Here is a 21,943-nt window from a genome sequence, read left to right as displayed (position 1 = left end):
CTGTGGCCTGCATTGTGCAGGAGGTCAGACTAGATGATCATAATGGTCCCTTCTGACCTTGGAGTCTATGAATCTGTGAGTACACTGGGTTCCAGAACATCATTCATGATCTTTAGGATTGTGTGGGCTGCACCCTCAGCAAGTTTACAGATGACACTAAACTGAGAGGAGTGGTAGATATGCTGGAGGGTAGGGAGAGAATACAGAGGGACCTGGACGAATTAGAGGATTGGGCCAAAAGAAACCTGATGAGGTTCAACAAGAACAAGTGCAGAATCCTGCACTTAGGACAAAAGAATCCCATACACTGCTACAGACTAGGAACCGAATGCCTAGGCAGCAATAATGCAGAAAAGGACCTAGGGGTTACAGTGGACAAGAAGCTGAATATGAGTCAACAGTGTGCCCTTGTTGCCAAGAAGGCTGTGTCCAGTTTTGGGCCCCACACTACAAGAAGGATGTGGAAAAATTGGAAAGAGTCCAGTGGAGGGCAGCAAAAATGATTAGGGGGTGGAGCACATGATTTATGAGGAGAGGCTGAGGGAACTGGGATTATTTAGTCTGCAGAAGAGAAGAATGAGGGAGGATTTGATAGCTGCTTTCAACTACCTGAAAGGGGGTTCCAAAGAGGATTGATCTAGACTGTTCTCAGTGGTAGCAGATGACAGAACAAGGAGCAATGGTCTCAAGTTGCAGTGGGGGAGGTTTAGGTTAGATATTAGGAAAAACTTTTTCACTAGGAGGGTGGTGAAGCACTGGAATGGGTTACCTAGGGAGGTGGTGGAAACTCCATCCTTAAGAGGTTTTTAAGGTCAGGCTTGACAAAGCCCTGGCTGGGATGATTTAATTGGGGATTGGTCCTGCTTTGAGCAGGAAGTTGGTCTAGATGACCCCCTGAGATCCCTTCCAGCCCTGATATTCTATGATTTTATGGCTGATGACAATATTCCTATGCTTATAGCCACGAGCTTCCTGTAAAGTGAGAGAGTCTATCAATAGCCATGGCCAGGCCCCAGTCCTGACTGAACCCTTAGAAATGCATAGCTGAAAACTAGTCTGGCCTACTTGTGTGCTAACATCACCAAAAGGAATATTAGATGTTAAGCTGATAAGACTGTGTTTAGTGTTTTATAAAATGCTTGTAGGACGCCACATGTATTGTTCTCACTCAACTGTATCCCATGCTATAATGTAACAGCAAACATTGCATTCCACATACCCCTGGAACTAAGGCCATGTCTACGCTACAAAATAAAGTTGACCTAACTTACATCGGCATACAGCCGCTGCAGTTATTATAGCAAAGAATCCTGTGGCACCTTATAGACTAACAGACGTTTTGGAGCATGAGCTTTCGTGGGTGAATACCCACTTCGTCAGATGCATGTAGTGGAAATTTCCAGGGGCAGGTATATATATGCAAGCAAGCTAGAGATAATGAGGTTAGTTCAATCAGGGAGGATTAGGCCCTGTTCTAGCAGTTGAGGTGTGAAAACCAAGGGAGGAGAAACTGGTTTTGTAGTTGGCAAGCCATTCACAGTCTTTGTTTGATCCTGAGCTGATGGTGTCAAATTTGCAGATGAACTGAAGCTCAGCAGTTTCTCTTTGAAGTCTTGTCCTGAAGTTTTTTTGCTGCAGGATGGCCACCTTAAGGTCTGCTATAGTGTGGCCAGGGAGGTTGAAGTGTTTTCCTACAGGTTTTTGTATATTGCCATTCCTAATATCAGATTTGTGTCCGTTTATCCTTTTCCGTAGTGACTGTCCAGTTTGGCCGATGTACATAGCAGAGGGGCATTGCTGGCATATGATGGGGTATATTACATTGGTGGACATGCAGGTGAATGAACCAGTGATGGTGTGGCTGATCTGGTTAGGTCCTGTGATGGTGTCGCTGGTGTAGATATGTGGGCAGAGTTGGCATCGAGGTTTGTTGCATGGATTGGTTCCTGAGCTAGAGTTATTATGGTGCTGTGTGCAGTTACTGGTGAGAATATGTTTCAGGTTGGCAGATTGCCTGTGGGCGAGGACTGGCCTGCCACCCAAGGCCTGTGAAAGTGTGGGATCATTGTTCAGGATGGGTTGTAGATCCCTGATGATGCATTGGAGAGGTTTTAGCTGGGGACTTGTCATAAACAGATAGCTAAGGGTTAATGTCTCTTTCACCTGAAGCACCTGACCAGAGGACCAGTCAGGAAACCGGATTTTTTCAACTTTGGGTGGAGGGAATTTTGTGTCTGAGGTCTTTGTTGTCTGTCTGCCTGCTTTCTCTGAGCTTTGGAGAAGTAGTTTCTGCTTTCTAATCTTCTGTTTCTAAGTGTAAGGACAAAGAGATCAGATAGTAAGTTATATGGTTTCTTTTCTTAGGTATTTGCATGAGTATAAGTGCTGGAGTGCTTTGATTTGTATTCTTTTTGAATAAGGCTGTTTATTCAATATTCTTTTAAGCAATTGACCCTGTATTTTGTCACCTTAATACAGAGAGACCATTTGTATGTATTTTTTCTTTCTTTTTTATATAAAGCTTTCTTTTAAGACCTGTTGGAGTTTTCTTTTCTGGGAAATTTCAGGGAAATTGAGGCTGTCCTCACCAGGGAATTGGTGGGAGGAAGAAATCAGGGGGAGATCTGTGTGTGTTGGATTTGCTAGCCTGATTTTGCATTCCCTCTGGGTGAAGAGGAAAGTGCTTTTGTTTCCAGGACCGGGAACGGAGAGGGGGAGTCACTCTGTTTGGATTCACAGAGCTTGTGTCTGTGTATCTCTCCAGGAGCACCTGGAGGGGGGAAGGGAAAAAGGATTATTTCCCTTTGTTGTGAGACTCAAGGGATTTGGGTCTTGGGGTCCCCAGGGAAGGTTTTTCAGGGGGACCAGAGTGCCCCAAAACACTCTAATTTTTTGGGTGGTGGCAGCAAGTACCAGGTCCAAGCTGGTAACTAAGCTTGGAGGTTTTCATGCTAACCCCCATATTTTGGACGCTAAGGTCCAAATCTGGGACTAAAGGTATGATAGGACTGTATGCGATGGCCAGTGGAGTCCTTTTGGTTTCTTTCTTAGGTTTGTCTTGCAGTAGGAGGCTTCTAGGTACACGTCTGGCTCTGTTGATCTGTTTCCTTATTTCCTCGTGCGGGTATTGTAGATTTGAGAATGCTTGGTGGCGATTTTGTAGGTGTTGGTCTCTGTCTGAGGGGTTAGAGCAGATGCAGTTGTACCTCAGTGCTTGGCTGTAGACAATGGATCATGTGATGTGCCCGGGATGGAAGCTGGAGGCATGAAGGTAGGCATAGCGGTCGGTAGGTTTTTGGTATAGGGTGGTGTTAATGTGACCATCACTTATTTGCACCGTGGTGTCTAGGAAGTGGACCTCCCGTATAGATTGGTCCAGGCTGAGGTTGATGGTGAGGTGGAAGCTGTTGAAATCGTGGTGGAATTTTTCCAGGGTCTCCTTCTCATGGGTCCAGATGATGAAGATGTCATCAATGTAGCGTAGGGAGAGAAGGGGCGTGAGTGGACGAGAGCTGAGGAAGCGTTGTTACAGGTCGGCCATAAAAAAAATTGGCATATTGTGGGGCCATGCGGGTGCCCATAGCGGTGCTCATAGCAATGCCACTGCTCTGGAGATATATATTGTCATCAAATTTGAAATAGTTGTGTGTAAGGATAAAGGCACAGAGCTCAGCAGCCAGTTGTGCTGTGGCATCAGCAGGGATACTGTTCCTGACAGCTTGTATTCCATCTGTGTGTGGGAGGTTCGTGTAGAGAGCCTCTGCATCCATGGTGGCTAGGATGGTGTTTTCTGGAAAGTCACCAATGCATTGTAGTTTCCTCAGGAAATCAGTGGTGTCACGGAGATAGCTGGGAGTGCTGGTGGCATAGGGCCTGAGTAGAGAGTCCACATATCCAGACAGTCCTTCAGTGAGAGTGCCAATGCCCGAGATGATGGGGCGTCCAGGATTTCCGGGTTTGTGGATCTTGGGTAGTAGGTAGAATAACCCTGGTCAGGGCTCTAAGGGTAGGTTGATTTGTTCCGGTGTTAGTGTAGGGAGTGTCCTGAGTAGATGGTGCAGTTTCTTAGTGTATTCCTCAGTGGGATCTGAGGGAAGTGGCCTGTAGAATTTGGTGTTGGAGAGTTGTCTGGTAGCCTCCTTTTGGTAGTCAGACCTGTTCATGATGACAACAGCACCTCCTTTATCAGCCTCTTTGATGAGAATGTCAGGGTGGTTTCTGAGGCTGTGGATGGCATTGCGTTCTGCACGACTTAGGTTATGAGGCAAGCGATGTTGTTTTTCCACAATTTCTGCCTGTGCACGTCGGCGGAAGCATTCAGTGTAGAGGTCCAGACTGTCATTTCGACCTTCAGGAGGAGTCCATGTGGAGTTCTTCTTGTGCTGTTGGTGGGAGGGTACCTTTGTATCAGTGTGCTGTTCAGTGTTGTCCTGAAAGTATTCTTTGAGTCAGGAGACGGTGAAAGTAGGCTTCCAGATCGCCGCAGAACTGTATCATGTTGGTGGGGGTGGCAGGGCAGAAAGAGAGTCCCCGAGATAGGACAGACTTTTCTTCCGGGCTGAGTGTGTAGTTGGATAGATTGACGATATTGCTGGGTGGGCTGGGGGTACCACGGTTGTGGCCCCATGAGGCAGGTAGGAGTTTAGACAGCTTACAGTCCTTTTTCCTTTGTAGAGAGGTGAAGTGAGTAATGTAGATCTCCTGTCTTATTCTAGTGAAGTCCGTTTGTATAGAAGTTTGGTTAGTAATGAGAATCTCCAGGTTGGAGAGCTCTTTTTTGATGTTTTCCTGTTTGCTGTATAGGAGGCTGATCAGGTGGTTCCTCAGTTTCTTTGATAGAGTATAGCATAATCTCTCACTGTGATCTGTGTAGTATGTAGATAGCAGTGGATTTTTTACCTTTAGTCCATTTGGTATGATGTCCATCCGTTTGCATTTGAAAAGGAAGATGATATCTGTCTGTATTTGTGCAAGTTTCTTCATGAGGTTGATGGATTTCCACTCCACACAGCTAAATGCAGTTCCTTGCATGGTGTCAAGTATCAGAGGGGTAGCTGTGTAGGCTACCCCTCTGATACCTGCAGTTATTACATCACTTGTGCATGTCCACACTTTGTTCCTGGTGTTAGTGGTGCACATCCCAGGAGTACGTGTACCAATTGTGCTGATAATGTGGAGTGTTGTGGGACAGCTTCTGAAAGCCAGTAATGGTTGATGTAAGCAGCACAGGCTCTATACTGACACTGCATTGAACGAACTACATGCCATTCGTGGAGATGGTGTTATTAAGTCAGTGTAGCAGGGTGGTTACATCAACGGGAACAAAATGTAAGTGTAGACAAGAAAACAAGAATGTGCTTTTCTAAAGCAACAGGCACACCATCCTTCAATTGATTTGCCTTTCCTGTGGCATCCTGAGTCAAGCACTCTTGAACCAAAATGCAAATTGCCTTAAGCATTACCAACACTTCCATAGCTAGGTTGAAGTAAGCTGTTTTGTGTTGCCCACTGTAGAGGTGACCAGGCCTACAGAACCCATCAAACAGAAAGAACAAATCACGTCACATCAACCTGACAGCTTTCTTTGACAGGGTAACAAGCCTTGTGGATATAGGGGAAGCGGTAGATGTGGTATATCTTGACTTCAGTAAAACTTTTGGTACTGTCTTGTATAAACTTCTCATAAACAAACTAGGGAAATGCAACCTAGATGGAGCTACTATAGGGTGGGTGTATAACTAGTTCGAAAACCATTTCCAGAGAGTAGTTATCAGTGGTTCACAGTCGTACTAGAAGGACATAATGAGTGGGATCCTAAAGGGATCAGTTCTGGGTCCGGTTCTGTTCAATATCTTCATCAATGGTTTAGATAATGGCATAGAGAGTACACTTATAAAGTTTGCGAATGATACCAAGCTGGGAGGGGTTTCAAGTGCATTGGAGGATAGGATTAAAATTCAAAATGATCTGGACAAACTGGAGAAATAGTCTGAAGTAAATAGGATGAAATACAATAAGGACAAATGCAAAGTACTGCACTTAGGAAGGAACAATCACTTGCACACTTACAGAATGGAAAATGATTGCCTAGTAAGGAGTACTGCGGAAAGGAGTCTGAGGGTATTAGTGGGCCACAAGCTAAATATGTGTTAATAGTGTAACACTGTTGCAAAAAAAGCAAACATCATTCTGGGATGTATTAGCTGGAGTGTTGTAAGCGAGGCACAAGAAGTAATTCTTCTGCTCTACTCCGCACTGATTAGGCCTCACCTGAAGTATTGTGCTCAAGTCTGGGTGCCACATTTCAGGAAAGATGAGGACAAACTGGAAAAAGTCCAGAGAAGAGCAACAAAAATGATTAAAGGTCTAGAAAACATGACCTATGAGGGAAGAGTGAAATAATTGGGTTTGTTTAGTCTGGAAAATGGGCCTGATTCTCCTCCCCTCACCGCTGTGTAAATCAGGAGCGACCCTGGAATTATGCCAGCGTAAAGGAGCACCCAGTTAGCCTCCTGGTGAGCGATCAGAAGGTGTGGGCTGACCTTTCTGTGACGGTGCTGTTAATTCCCTGGTGAGGAAAGCCAGAGGTGATGGGGATGATTTGTGGGCATGACCCATGTGTGTGTCTCGGGGGAAGAGCAGGTCAGGAAAGGCATCGCCTATCACACAGTGCTGACGTAGAGGGAGATTGTGGTTAGGCACCTTCGCCCACAGTCCCTGCAGTGTATTAGCAGCAGGCCTAGGCCCGAATTCCCAATTACCCAGCCCTCTTTACACCACTCTAGTGCTGAGAAGAGAGACAAATAGCCTGAGTCGCATTATGCTGAGGCTCCTTTATTCCACTTTGGCAGCACAAAGAGGCCTTAACAGTCGCTGTGAAGGGATCTTAGCACAGTCAGATCCAAGCGGAACACGAAAGCCATTTCCCGAGGCATGCCAGAGCCGGTTGCTTCAGACACACCTTTGCAAACGTCTCTATTGACAAGTCCAGCTGAAATTTTCCGTCATGCACCCAGCACCACTGAACTCATCCACGCTGCAGGGAGAGCCCTACGTGAAGGAACACACATTTGTGTGCTAAGCTATGACCTGTTATTGAGTAACTGTCCAGCCCAGTCCAATGCAGGGAAGGGAAATGGGGCAGGGTCCATTGCCGCTCAGGTGGCTTTTAAACATTGCTAGGAGAGAAAGAGAAAGACAAAAATTAGTCCCTCCTGCCGGGTCACAGATTGAGATTGACAGCACTTTTCATCCAACCACCTCAAAATATTTTATGAGGCTCCCTCCAGCAAACAGGAATGAAATCCAGTAAACACCATGTGACGTTGCACCCCATAATGCTTTATGGAAATATGCTTATGAATGTAAATATGACATAACTGGAATATGTTTTCTGCTACATATGCCATAGAACATATCTCTGAAAAGGTTATAATCTACTGAATATATTTATCCTATTTGTATGCATGTATCATTTTTGTATTAGAAGTTACGAATATTGGCTGGGTACTTCTTTGAGTTTAAGTAGCCTTAGTAAAGCATTTGGTCAGCTTCTTGAGAAAGGAGTGTGCAAATTAAGTGCCCAATCAATAAACACTTAACTGACAATGCATCTTGGAGTGCTCCAATCCACATAAGAAGTCTTCCTGGAGACATTCAAGCTAGCATGTGGGCAATGGCTGCTGCCTGTAAAAACTGAGTCATGCATGGACATGTGACTTGCCCATGTGACTCCAAAACTCCATCTTGGAGCTGGATTTTGCATAGGAGACAGGAGAGTGTCTCCACCACAAGAGGAATTCTATTTAAGCCCCTGGACACCCCTCAATTTTGTCTTCAACTGGCTCAAGAGATAGCGTCTTGACCCCCCCCTCCCCCAAGGATACCTGAAAGAAACTTGAACAAAGGACAGTAACCATGAGGGTGTGAGTGTTTGCTGGACCCAGACTAGGAGGAGGCTAGTCTGTAAAAGAAGCTTACTGGAACATCTCTGAGGGTGAAGTTTCATCTATAATCACTTCCTTACTTTCTTAGGTTTAGACTTGCATGTTTTATTTTAATTTGTTTAGTAATTTACTTTGTTCTATCTTATTACTTGGAACCACTTAAATCCTACTTTTTATAGTCAATAAAATCACTTTTAACTTATTACTTAACCCAGAGTATGTATTAATACAGGCGGGGGGGGCAATAGCTGTGTATATCTCTCTATCAGTGTTATAGAGGGCGAACAATTTATGAGTTTACCCTGTATAAGCTTTATACAGGGTAAAACGGATTTATTTGGGGTTTGGACCCCATCAGGAGCTGGCCATCTGAGTGTTAGACCTGTTTTCAGTTAAGTCTGCAGCTGTTGGGGGACGTGGTTTGGACCTGGGTCTGGGTTTGTAACAGGCTAGCGTGTCTGGTTCAATCTGGCGAGGTTCTGGAGTCCTAAGCTGGCAGGGAAAAAAGGTTAGAAGTAGTCTCATCACATCAGTTGGCAGTTCCCAAGGAGTTTTCTGGGATCCAACCTGTCACACTCCACTAATACTGGGGTCATCAAGAACCTCAGAGTCCTTACAGTGACTGAGAGCATCTGCCCCAGCCCTGCACCTCACTCTGGGCCCGTAAAAGTTACACAAGAATTGCCCCAGGGAAGGAGCAGTGTAGGGCTGGCAGGGGCAAACCTGTGCTGTTCACCTCATAAGCCCCAGTGTATGGGTCATAAGGCAAGATGGGCAGTTTTCACAGTCTGCGGCCCTGCAGCAATTCTGGGCTGATCCAGGCTGTGAAGCAGCCCTGTTATAAACCAAAGCAGCCCGTGGCTTCTCTAATATATGCCACGGGCTGAAGCAGAAGCAGAGCAAAGGTGGCACAGAACAGAAGCAAAGCCACTGTCTTTACTTCAACAAAAGTGGCACTGCAGGTAGCCATGGCCAGTGGTTTCCAGTGCTGAACATTCTGTTATCAAGCCTGGATGCTTTTCTAAAAGATCTGCTCTAACAGGAATTCTTTCGAGGCAGGTCACAATGACCCCTCTCGCCTCGGAACATATGGAATCTATGAACCAGGCCAACCACATGATCACACCTGTGGAGAGTGAATGGCCATGCTGTCTTAGAAGGAGCAGCCCTTTGAAAGCCTCTTACCTTTTTGAGAGGTCTCGTGCCCTCCAAGTTTCAAACACTTCCGTGATGTTCCCCACGACCTGCCCGCTGGGCAGCCGCAAGTCGTCGGAGATGTCGCCATTGAAGTTCCCACAAGGTGCACACAGCTTGTTAGCCAGGCTCTCGCTGACTGTCACTGTCACCTCCCCGCTCAGGCTGAACAGAATCTTTATTCTAGAGCCCTGGACAATCATGATGGTGCCCTGAGACTCACTTACAGACAAGGTTCTGGATACATTCACTGGGAGCTGCTTTTGATGCCCTTTCACCTGGAAGGCACAGACAAGGAGGTCATAGAAAAGCTGGGCACCATGGGAGGGAGTGAGACAGAGCTAGGCTATGGGCCCCAGTACAAGGCAATGGTGTCTGGAATCACTGGGTCAGATTTTGCTCTCAAACAAGTGTAAAACCCGAGTAAATCCATTGCAGTCAGGGGAGTAAATCTGGATTGAGACTGATGTAACTGAAAGCAGGACCTGCCCCTCACTCTGGGAGATGAGCCTGTCTCTTTCCAATTCTTCTCCTCATTGCATGGTGTGACTAAGGGAGTCATCTCCCCTTTTTTCTGACCCTAACATGGTCTTTGTTAGCTCACATTTCCGTAATTAGGGGCACTGTTTCTATTGCAACAGCACCCGGAATCCCAGGGGTGGTTCAGGACCTCTTTGTGCCAAGGGCTGTACAAATTCAGACCAAAAGCACAGTCTTCACCCCAACGAGCTTACAGTCGAATGCTTCATTTTCAGTCAGAAGAAATGTGGGTCAGATCTAATCATATTGAGTGTGAAGGGAAGTAAATTGGGGCCATTAGTCAACTGAGGCACAGAGATCCAGCCCAGAACAACTATTCAACTGGTTCTCAGGAAAGTGTCTATTTAGTTGTATGCTCTGTGTGATAGAGACCCTGATCTCAGGGGGGCAGAGACTGTCTCTTGCTGTGTCTGGGCAGTGCCTGGCACAATGGGCGCCTTTTTAATTTTACTCACCCAGGAGCAGGAAAAAAAAGGCGCCACCCGCTGTGGTGCTTCTACTGACGGGACGGTGCTCCGGGTCTTCGGCGGCACCTCGGCGGCAGGACCCTCACTCGCTTCGGGTGTCTTCGGCAGCACTGACGCTTCATCACTGAAATGCCGCCGAAGACCCGCAATGTGAGTGAGGGTCCTGCCGCCGAAGACCCAGAGTGCTGCCTCGTCAGTAAAAGCATTGCATCAGGTGGCACATTTTTTTTCTGCTCCCCCTCTTCCCTCCACCTGGCTACACCACTGAGCACAAGCTTACCATTAGAGGAGGAGGTTAGTGACTCCCATCTCTGTGTGGTGCATAATTCACTGGTTAGATGAGTGGGCTAAAATTCAGAATGCATGGGTTTTAGTCCCACCACTAGGAGAGGAGTGGGGTCTAGTGGATTAGAACAGGAATGAGCTGGGAGCCAGGACTCTTGGGTTCTTGCTCTTGGAAGGGAATAGGGTCTAGTAGTTTTGAGTAGGGGGCTGGGAGTCAAAACTTCTGGGTTCGATCTGTGGCTCTGAGAGAGAAGTGGGGTCTAATAGAGGTGAGCTGGGAGCCAGGACTCCTGGGTTCTATCTCTGGGTCTAGAGGTTAGAGCAGGGTCCTAACAGGAGTCCTACACTCTATTCCCAACTCAGTCATTGACTCACCGTATGACTTTGGGCAGATCACTTCCCTTCAATAAAGCAAGGATCTTAACAGTGACTTCCCCCTCCCCCTTGTTTTGGGTGTGCTAACCCAGCCTCCTCTTACCCAAATCTCCTTTTTCTTATTGACATGGATCAGACCCTCATTGAAGAAAACGGAGATGCCATCAGGAACGGCCACGCCACCTTCTGTGAACACACTGACCACCATCCGGAACCAGGGGAGGTCGACCCCTTCACAGAGAGAAGACACCTCGTAGGGCCCTTCAAGGAGGACTTCCTTCTCGACACCATCAAAGGAGGTGAACCATATTCCTGGGGCCAGCTTGCACTGGCCCACCTGCTTCACGCAGCTGCGAACTCCATTCCTGAGCATGCATTTCTCCTCTTCAGAACAGTTTGTTTCCTCACAGATGACCTTGCCTGAAGCGTGGCAGGTGCATTTCTTGGAACAGTTGCTGGAGATAAAGCTCTCCCCGGCCTTCAGGGAAATACCCAGACAAACAACTTTGTTAAGTGAACGCAAAGGGAATCACACCTCGGCAGGAGGGACTGGAAGCAGTAGTATATAGAGCTATGGGAAAGCCCTGCCGTGAGAGGATCAATAGAGGGAAGATGTCAAGGACCTTCCAGAAGCAATAGCTCAGCAAGGCTGATCACAGAGAGAAAGAGCAGGATACAGCAGAGATAAAGAAAGCCAGGTGTGGGATTGACCGGTCTCCACACTGAGGTCTAATAACATCAAGCCCCAACACCTAGCAACATCCCCTGCCCAAGGGCTGACAACAAGGGGGCAGCTGTAATGTTGATTTTCATGTGAAAGGCAGATTTGCCAACCAGAAATTAGGCTGAATCCCACCAACACTTTCCTTTACATACACTCAATGCTCTTGTTTCCCAGGAGCCAGACTGGAGGGGAAGAGCCTCATATTTCACTCGCTGCCCCCTGAACTAAGGCTGCATCAGAGCTGGTCCCCTGGAAGAGAAAGGCCCCATCTTGCATTCCCCACCCACCTAAGCCCACCAATCCCCCCACGCTGGGCTGGATCAGAGTCAGATGCCCCTAGAGGAGAAAGGCCCTGTGTCCCATTTCCCCAACCCACTAAGCCAGGCAGTCCCTCTGACCTGAGGCTGGCTCAGAGCTGGCACCCCTAGAAAAACGAGGCCCTGTGTCCCATCCCCTGTCCCCCTAAGCCAGCCAGTCCTCCTAGCCTGTGTCTGGATCAGAGTTAGACCCCCTGGAGGGGAATGGCCTATTTCCCATTCCCTAGACACTTCCCTACTTTACACTTGCTCAGTCTCCAACGTACTGGACAGTTTCATTCCCTCATGGTATTTCCTTCCAACTCTGTTTTACAATCTCCTGCAAACAAACTTCATCTCAATACCTGGCTATCTGGATACCTGCCTGGTCTGAGCCCATGCTCAGCACCTTCTGGGAATCATGTTACATCCCAGGTTACTGGTAAGTTCTTTAGATCAACCCTCCAAGGCTGCTTAATGAGGTCCATAAACTGTGAGCATCGTTGCTTAAGTCTGCCTGCATGGGCAATTACACAGAACCAATGAAACTCTCAAAGACCTGACACCCCCATGGGATGCTCTGAGCTCAGTGTAAAGCTGGGAAAAGATCTTCTGGGAGCAGCCTTTACTTTGGTTATTCCAAAGCCCTGTCCCAGTATATAGAAGACCATCCTTGTTATCAGTGGTGGCAGATGGCAGAAGAAGAAGCAATGGTCTCAAGTTGCAGTGCGGGAGGTCTATGCTGGATATTAGGAAAAACTATTTAACTAGAAGGGTGGTGAAGCACTGGAATGGGTTACCTAGGGAGGTGGTGGGATCTCCATCCTTAGAGGTTTCTAAGGCCTGGCTTGACAAAGCCCTGACTAGGAAGATTTAGTTGGTGTTGGTCCTGCTTTGAGAAGGGGCTTGGACTAGATGACCTCCTGAGGTCTCTTTCAACCCTGATCATCTATGATTCTATGATCCCTGTAATAGAAATGATGGGCCCCACATTCTGTATGCACAGCTGCCATTGACTGCAGTGGAAGTCGCATGGGTGACCCTGAGGGCAAGATTTGGCTCTAGGTTTTAGGTGTAGCCACATAGTAGGATACAAGACATGCTACTATATAGTCACTCTAATCCCTGTTGGGAATCCCATTGTCAGAGGAAAATGGCAGAATCTGGGAGAACAGACGGACCAATAACCCAGCACCCACCTTGATGTAGCGTCCATTGTGCACACAGCCACACCTGTCCATGGAGACACATGCCTCCCCATCGGACACGTATTCCGGATCACACCAGCAGCCTTCAAAGCACTTCCCAGTGCACTGGGCTGGGGCAAACAAGCTGGCACAGGTGAAATCGCAGGATCTGGTACACAGCTCGTAGTGGCTGTTAGCCGGACAGGCAAGGGCTGGAGGGACAGAAGTAAATTACGACCATCACAGATAGAAAGCCAAGTTAAGCTGAGGTCTCCCACCTAAATAAACAGAAGCTCCAACTTAGCCTAGAAGTCTGAGAGGCATTGTGGAGGTTGGATAGCACAAGAACCACAGCAGCTATGGGTTAATGAAGTACTGATTGTAGATTGACCTATAGACTTACGGCAGAAGGAGGCAGTTCTCCAGGTCTCGATCTTGGCCCCAGCTGCCTGGCACGCAGCCACATAGGCCTGCAGGCTCTGGCAGAGGGTCTCTCCCCTTCCGTTGGTGGCACACATGTCATAGAGACAGTGGTTGAAGTACTGAACAGGATTGATTTTTGAGTGACAGTCTCTGAAGGGACCTGAGGTGGCCAGGATCAGCCCACAGGAGCTCTCAGTCTGGTATGGTGCTGTCTGGGCTGCATCACAGATGGGGCACTTCTCACCACAGCCATCAGAGCATATGGCATCCTCAACAGGCACCTTCCAGAAGGCGACAAATTCATCCACATTCTGGGTACTCTTCACACCAGGCAGTAGGAGATCATCATTCTTGTCATCGTTAAAGTTGCCACACAAGCCACACACATGTCCCTTATAGGTGCTGGGGACGAACACTAGGAGGTAGGAGGCAGTGTCATAAAAGACTTCAAGGCCAGAGGCTGATTGGACAATGATGTTGTTCCCCTCTTGGTTGATCCAAAGTTTTCCATCGTCCGTAGCCAGTGGCAGGGTGTAGAGCTCACCACCCACCTGTGCCAATGAGAGAGAAATTCACCCATCACTGGTGGAGACTTAGCAATGTCCTAGTGTTTTACACACACACACACCATTAGTGCTATTTAAGACTAATCGCAAACAGGGACTTACCGCAATCTTCCACTTCCTCCCCCTCTCCATGGTGATGGTGTAATCATGCAGAGACACCACCACTGTCCTCATCGCAGCCATCTGGCCACCGCCAGGGCTCTCATTCTCCACCACCACAGAGAAGTTTCCCAGTCCAGAGTCTCTGCTGCAGACCTTGGCTAAGGTGTAAGTGCAGGAGCCCTGGAAGTCAAAGGCCCGTCCATCAAAGGAGATGTAGTGAGATCCACCAGATGTGACGCATGTTCCATATCCTGTGGCATGGCAGCCCAGGACTCCGTTCTCCACCCTGCACTCCTCATTGGCTCCACAGGAGGCTTCCTGGCACTCAACGACCCCATTGTCTTTGCACAGGCAGCGTTCCTGGCAGGAGGCGCTGGGGTAAAACTCCTCTCCCTTCTTGTAATACATGGCCTGGTGCACACAGCCACACTGAGCGACGGGGATGCACTTGTCACCACTCAGGGTGAATCCAGCATCACAGAAACACCCTTCAGCACAGGGTTTCTCACACCGATCTAGAGCCCACAGGTTGTTGCAGTTGGAAGGACAGCTGGTTCCACAGAGTTCGTAGTGAGAGTTAAGGGGGCAGGTGGGTCCTGACGAAAAAGATCAGAGAGAATTTGAATTTCTGTGAGAGGAGAAACGTAGTTGAACTAACAGATCATTTCGGTCAATGTTGTTGAAAGTCTCTTTCTTTTCACATCCTTTAGGATATGGTTAGAGCAGGGGACTGGGAATCAGGACTCCTGGTCCTAGTTTCATCTCTGCGAAAAGTATAGTCTAGTGATTAAATTAGGGGAGTGGCCATCAGGACTCTTGGGTTCTATTCCTATCTGTTGGATAAAGGATCACCTCTTGACTAGAATAGTGGGAGTCTGCATTCATGCATCATGTTGCAAGCAGGAGAGCTCAGAACTCCTGGGTTCTTTTCCTAGCTCTGCCACCTATTTATGGAGGAAACCTTTGGCCAAATAATTTGTCAGCTCTTTTCCTAATTTTCCCAGCCAATCAAATGGGGAAAACAATACTTACCTATCTCACAGTGACTTACAGGACTTAATGACTGTTATAAAATGTTTCTACTTCTCTAAATGCCAAAGCATTAATTCAATTTACTCTGAAAAGGCAAAGTGTAAGGCTTGGTCTACACTACAGACTTATGTCAGTATAAGTACATCACTCAGGGATGGGGAAAATCCACACCCACACAGTTATACTGACCAAACTCCTGGTGTAGACAGTGCTACGGCGACAGGAGGGCTTGTCCCATTGCTATTGCTACCGACTATCAAGGAAGTGGATTAACTATGCCAATGGGAGAAGCTCTCCTATCGGCATAGGTTGCGTCTTTACTAACTGCTACAGTGGCACAGCTGCATCTGTGAAGCTGCAGCTCTGTAAATGTAGACAAGCCATGAAAACAGCAGGAACAGAAAAGATGAGCTCTAAGACAAAGTTTACAGTCTAGACATTAAGTAACATGACACAGAATGAAAAATATATTTCAGGGGCTAAAATTTTAATTACATGTTGAAAATGTCTAGGTCTAGAATCTGTAACAAAGATATCGCACATTGTAAAATAAAACTCTGACCCCACCCTGCAGAAGGTGCTGGTGCACATGTGAAGTAACCAGTCCCTAAAGCAGGGTTCCACAGGCGACACTTACTGCAGAATGAGGCTGATCTCCACTGCCCTATCCAGATGCCCCTGGCCTGGCAGGATGTGGCATAGGCACTGATTGCAGTGCACAGTGTGTCCTGGTGACCCTTGTATTGGCAGGTGTCATAGATACAATCATCAAAGAAGGGAGCTGGGTCGATGGCCCCGTGGCACTGTCTGAATGGCCCGTTCTGTTGGGTGAGGACCCCGCAGTACTGGTCTCCCTTATAGGGTTGTTTCTGAGCCTCACTGCAGACTGAGCAGTCCCCGGTGCAGCTAGACGAGCACCCTGGGACCTCCCCCACCTTCCAGCTGTCGGCGAACTGAATCTCATCAGATGTCTGAGTTCCATTCTTCATGGTCAGATCGTCGCTGGGGTCCTGATTGGCATTGCCACAGAGGCCGCAGACTGCGTTGGCGTATGTATTGGGTATGATGACCCTGGCATAGCTGTACCAGTCAAAACTCACTCTCAGGTCAAAATCAGTCTGGATAAAGCCATGGACTCCACTGATGTAGGCCTTGAACTTGTGCTGGTGGGAGAAGGGCAGGTCCACAAAGACACCATTGACCTGGAAAACATACAGTAGAGGTTGTCAAGGATTTCATGCAGTGCATTCAAGATGAAATAATTGCATTTCCACGGAGCAGCTATGGATGCTCTGGCTCCAGAATTTATATTTCTGAATTGGGTGAAGGGTAACCCAGTGCATTAATATATCATCCCATTGCCCCCTACTATAGCCCTTTTCTTTTCTAAAGCTCCTTCTATCCAAGGAGTGCTACGCAGTTGAAGCATTAAATACTAGAGCTGGGTGAAAAATCTCACACAAATAATGTACTTGCTCATAAATTCAGTTTTCGTTGACCAGAAACTATTTCTATATTTGATAAAAATTGGAGGGATAGTTGTGGTGGAAAAAAAATTCAGGCTGGATGCACAAGGGGTCATATGTGTGAGCAGTTTCCTTTATAACCTTTAGCCCAGTCATTAGGATACTTACCTAGAATGTGGCAGACCTGGGTTCAATTCCCACCACTGCCTGATACGAAGCAAGATTGAAAATCTGGTCTCACATTTAGCACTTACTAGGCTACTCTAGAGCAAAGGTATTCTCAGTCTCTCCTGTTGAAGCTGTTTTACTTTGTCGTACAATTTGTATAACTAACTAGTCAATGGAGCAGGAATTTGAATGTGGGTCTTCCTCTGCCCCAGCTGAGTGTTTAACAGCCAGGTATAGAATCATTCTTATTCTTGCTCTCTGGGCCAGGGACTAGTCAAGTATTTTATACAAAGTGGAACAGCTTCAACAGGAAAGACTGAGGACATTTCTACACTACAGATGCAATGTGCTGCTGATGTGTCAAGGTCCAGACACGTCCTACACTGATGGAAGGGGTTTTTCCAATGGAGGTAGGTAATCCACCTCCCTGAGCAGTGGTAGCTACATTGATGGAAGAATTCTTCTGTCAACCTAGCTGTGTTTACACCAGGGGTTAGATTGGCATAACTACAGTGCTCAGGGTGTGTGTGTGTGTGTGTGTGTGTGTGTGTGTGTGTGTGTGTGTGTGTGTGTGTGTGTGTGTGTGTGTTTCAGACCCCTGAAAGATATAGCTTGGGGTATGTCTATCCTACCCACCAGATCAGCGGGCAGCCATCGATCCAGCAGGGGTTGATTTATCGTGTCTAGACTAGCGCTCTCCCATCGACTCCTGTACTCCAGCTCTGCAAGAGGTGCAGGCAGTGTCAACATGGGAGTGGCAGCAAACTCACCACAGTGAAGACACCACGGTAAGTCGATCTCAGTACGTTGATTTCAGCTATGTTATTCACCTAGCTGAAGTTGAATAACTTAGATCGATTCCCCCTCTGCTCCCACAGTGTAGACCAGGCCTTAGATCAGGGGTCGGCAACCTTTCAGAAGTGGTGTGCCGAGTCTTCATTTATTCACTCTAATTTAAGGTTTCACATGCCAGTAATATATTTTAATGTTTTAGAAGATCTCTTTCTATAAGTCTATAATATATAACTAAACTATTGTTGTATGTAAAGTAAACAAGGTTTTTAAAATGTTTAAGAAGCTTAATTTAAAATTAAATTAAAATGCAGATCTCCCCGGACCAGTGGCCAGGACCCGGGCAGTGTGAGTGCTGCTGAAAATCAGCTCACATGCCGCCTTCGGCACGCATTCCATAGGTTGCCTACCCCTGCCTTAGATTGATCTAAATTTTAAGCATAGCCCTACTCCAGTAGCTAGGGGGCTCTCCAGCAAATTCAAATTCCTTCTCCCCATCAGGCAGAAGGTGTATGGAATCCAGGTCTTCCACATCCCAGGGGAGTGCTCACCCACTGGCCTAAAAGGAGTCATTAGCGCCGCTGGCAACTGCATGAACCTAGCCCATAATTTCCTTGGCTTTTTATTGCCCAGAAACAAAACGTTTCCTTTCAGGTGGAACAGAATTTTTGTCAATATTTTCAGAACTAGCCGTGTATTAAAGAACCAGTTATTTGCATAGCTCTACTCACAACTGCCTTGTGAAGTGAAAACAATTTTATTGGCCAGGTCTACCCTTTAAACTTGCATCGATATAAGACAGTTACTCACCTTTGTAACTGTTGTTCTTCGAGATGTGTTGCTCATATCCATTCCAATTCGGTGTGTGCGTGCCGCGTGCACGTTCTTCGGAAGATTTTTACCCTAGCAACACTCAGTGGGTTGGCCGGGCACCCCCTTGAGTGGCGCCGTCATGGCACTGGATATATACCACTGCCAACCCAAGGGCCCTTCAGTTCCTCCTTGCCGGCTACTCCGACAGAGGGGAAGGAGGGCGGGTTTGGAATGGATATGAGCAACACATCTCAAAGAACAACAGTTATAAAGGTGAGTAACCGTCTCTTCTTCTTCGAGTGCTTGCTCATATCGATTCCAATTAGGTGATTCCCAAGCCTTACGTAGGCGGTGGGGTCGGAGTGAGATGTTGCAGAATGCAAAACTGCTGAGCCAAATGCTGCATCATCTCTGGACTGTTGAACCAATGCGTAATGAGCAGCAAAGGTGTGAATGGATTATCAGGTACCTGCTCAACACATTTCCTGGGTGGGGACATGGGCCAGAAAGGCAGCAGATGAAGCTTGAGTAGAATGGGCGGTGAGGTGGCTAGCCGGAAAGTGAGCCAATTCATAGCATGTGCGGACACAAGATGTTACCCAAGATGAAATCCATTGGGAAGAGACCAGTAGGCCTTTCATCTGGTCTGCAACCACTACAAAGAGCTGAGGTGACCTTCGGAAGGGTTTGGTTCTCTCGATATAAAAGGCTAGAGCCCTGCGGACGTCCAGGGTGTGTAGCAGTTGTTCCCGATGCGATCGATGCAGCTTCGGGAAAAAGACTGGGAGGAAGATGTCTTGGTTGACATGAAAGGCGAACACCACCTTATGGAGGAAAGAGGGGTGTGGTCGCAGCTGTATCTTGTCCTTATGGAAAACCATGTATGGGGGGTTTGCTGTCAAAGCCCAAAGCTCAGATACTCGTCTCGCCGAAGTAATAGTGACGAGGAAGGCTGTCTTCCAGGAAAGGTACAGCAGCGAGCAGATGGCCAGTGGTTCGAAAGGAGCACTCATAAGCCTGGCTAGCACCAGGTTTAGATCCCAGGTAGGGGTTGAGCATCTAACTTGAGGATACAAACATTCCAATCGCTTGAGGACCCTTGAAACTATCAGGTGAGAGAAGATTGATCGGTCATTTTCCCCCGGATGGAAGGCAGAAATGGCTGCCAGATGCGCCTTATTGGAAGAGACCGCTAGGCCCTGCTCTTTTAGGGATCAAAGGTAGTCCAGGACAGTGGGAACGGACACCTGTCTGGGGGCTAAGTTACGCTGAGCGCACCAACAGGAGAAACGCTTCCACTTGGCGAGATATGTCATCCTAGCGGAAGGCTTCCTACTGCCCAAGAGCACCTGTTGGACCAAGGCAGAGCAACGCAATTCAGACTGGCTCAACCATGCAGCAACCATGCTGTGAGATGAAGGGACTGCAGGTCCAGATGGTGAAGCCTGCCGAAGTCCTGTGTTATGAGGTCTGGCCAGAGTGGCAGGGGAATCGGGTCTGCCACTGAGAGGTCGAACAATGTGGTGTACCAGTGCTGCCTCGGCCACGCTGGAGCAATCAGGATCAGGTGGGTGCTGTCCCTGCGGAGCTTGATTAGGACTCTGTGGACGAGTGGAAACGGTGGGAAGGCATAAAGTAGGTGCCTCCTCCACAGAATCAGGAATGCGTCTGAGAGGGAGCCCGGGGAGCGTCCCTGGAAGGAGCAGAACACCTGGCATTTCCTGTTCTCTCGGGAGGCAAAGAGGTATATGTGGGGAAAGCCGCACTGCCGGAAAACAGAATGGATGACATCCGGGCGAATCGACCACTCGTGAGACAGGAAGGATCTGCTGAGGTGATCCGCCAGGGTGTTCTGGACTCCTGGGAGAAAAGACGCTGCCAATTCGATCGATTGGGCTATGCAAAAGTTCCAAAGGTGGATGGCTTCTTGGCAAAGGATGGAGAAGCGTGCTCCGCCCTGCTTGTTTATGTCAAACATGGCCGTTGTGTTGTCCGTGAACACTGATACATAAGGGCCTTGGAGATGGTCTCAAAACATGTGGCATGCTAGACGGACTGCTCTCAGCTCCCGCACATTGATGAGTAAGGCCAGTTCTTGAGGCGACTAGGGGCCTTGAGTGCGGAGTCCCTCGAGGTGGGCACCCCAACCCAGCAATGACGCATCCGTGGTTAGGGCCATCGAAGGTTGAGGTGGGTGGAATGGCATCCCTGCACAGACTAGAGTGGGGTCTAGCCATCAGGTTAGGGAGCCCAGAACCTTCCTGGGGATAGTGAGCATCGAGTCCAGGCTGTCTCTGCGTGGTTGGTATATTGAAGCAAGCCAGGCTTGGAAGGGACGAAGGCATAGCCTGGCGTGCTTGGTCATGAAGGTGCAGGAGGCCATGTGACCTACTAAGCTGAGGCAGGTGCACACCGATGTTGTCGGGAAGGTTTGAAGACTTCGGATTAATGAAGCCATTGTCTGAAAACATGACTGTGGGAGGCAGGATCTGGACAGATTGGAGTCCAGAACCGCTCCAATGAAGTCTATTCTCTGCGTGAGCGTGAGAGTAGACTTTTCTGTGTTGATCATGAGACCTAGGCTCCCAAAGAGATCTCTGACGATGCGCAGGTGCTGCGACATTTGTAACTGGGAAGTCCCTCAAATGAGCCAATCGTCGAGATAATGGGTAGACGTGTACTAGACGACGCTGGAGGGAGGCGGCAACTACAGCCATGCAATTTGTGAAGACACGCGGAGCTGTAGAAAGGCCAAACGGAAGTACAGTAAACTGAAAGTGTTGGTGGTTGACCACAAAACGGAGGGATCGTCTGTGTGGTGGATAAATTGCAATGTGGAAATACGTGTCCTTCATATCAAGGGCGGCATACCAGTCTCCCAGATCCAGGGATGGGATAACGATCCCCAGGGATACCATGCAGAACTTCAGCTTTATCGTGAATTTGTTGAGTTCTCGCAGGTCTAGGATCAGTCTTAGAGCTCCCTTTGCCTTGGGGATTAAGAAGTAGCGGGAATAAAACCCCTTGCCTCTCATGTCCTTTGGCACCTCCTCTATGGCTCCCATGGCTAGGAGCGACTGGACCTCTTGTAAGAGGAATTGCTTATGAGAGGAGTCCCTGAAGAGGGATGGGTAGGAGGGTGGGAAGGTGGGGTTGAAGCAAACTGGAGGTGGTATCCCCCTTCCACCGTGAGCAGGACCCAACGATCTGAAGTTAGCTGGGACCAGGCAGGGAGGAATTGGGAGATGCAGTTGAGAAAGGGAGGAGAAGGATCTGGTAGGGTAACTGGTGGGCCGTCTTTGGGCGTCCCATCAAAAGTTCTGCTTAGGCCCCGCTGGTGGTTTAGAGGATGCCTGATTTTGAGTTCCTTGAGGCCAGACTGTCTCCGACGATTCCCCCTGCCGCACCTTCTGGTAACCTCCTGACGTGGCCTAGTCTGGGCATAAGGACGGTGTAGCTGGGGCCGGAAGGTCCTGCTTTGGGTCACTGGCGTGTGCATACCCAGCGAGCACATTATAATGCGATTTCATTCAGACTTTGCAACCTGGGGTCAGTCCTGTCTGAGAA

At 48.1% G+C, this 21,943-nt stretch overlaps 1 protein-coding gene across 1 annotated transcript in view; it reads right to left on the bottom strand.

Annotated features, from left to right (window-relative positions):
* Nucleotides 1-6,835: 6,835 nt before the first annotated feature.
* The window catches only part of LOC115640391 (IgGFc-binding protein-like), a 129,485-nt gene continuing 114,377 nt past the window's right edge, over nt 6,836-21,943 (bottom strand). The window contains exons 42-48 of the mRNA XM_030543133.1: nt 15,775-16,339; nt 14,106-14,701; nt 13,418-13,988; nt 13,027-13,226; nt 10,911-11,285; nt 9,132-9,418; nt 6,836-7,178 (exon numbers count right to left, since the gene is read on the bottom strand). Coding sequence (XP_030398993.1) covers nt 7,169-7,178; nt 9,132-9,418; nt 10,911-11,285; nt 13,027-13,226; nt 13,418-13,988; nt 14,106-14,701; nt 15,775-16,339 — 2,604 coding nt within the window. The 3' untranslated portion in view covers nt 6,836-7,168. The remainder of the gene's footprint in view (nt 7,179-9,131; nt 9,419-10,910; nt 11,286-13,026; nt 13,227-13,417; nt 13,989-14,105; nt 14,702-15,774; nt 16,340-21,943) is intronic.

The sequence above is a fragment of the Gopherus evgoodei genome, unplaced genomic scaffold (genome assembly GCF_007399415.2).
Source record: "Gopherus evgoodei ecotype Sinaloan lineage unplaced genomic scaffold, rGopEvg1_v1.p scaffold_31_arrow_ctg1, whole genome shotgun sequence".
Taxonomy (NCBI): domain Eukaryota; kingdom Metazoa; phylum Chordata; order Testudines; family Testudinidae; genus Gopherus; species Gopherus evgoodei.
The sequence above is the reverse complement of the archived record's forward strand: the minus strand, read 5'-3'. Positions and strand labels throughout refer to the sequence as shown.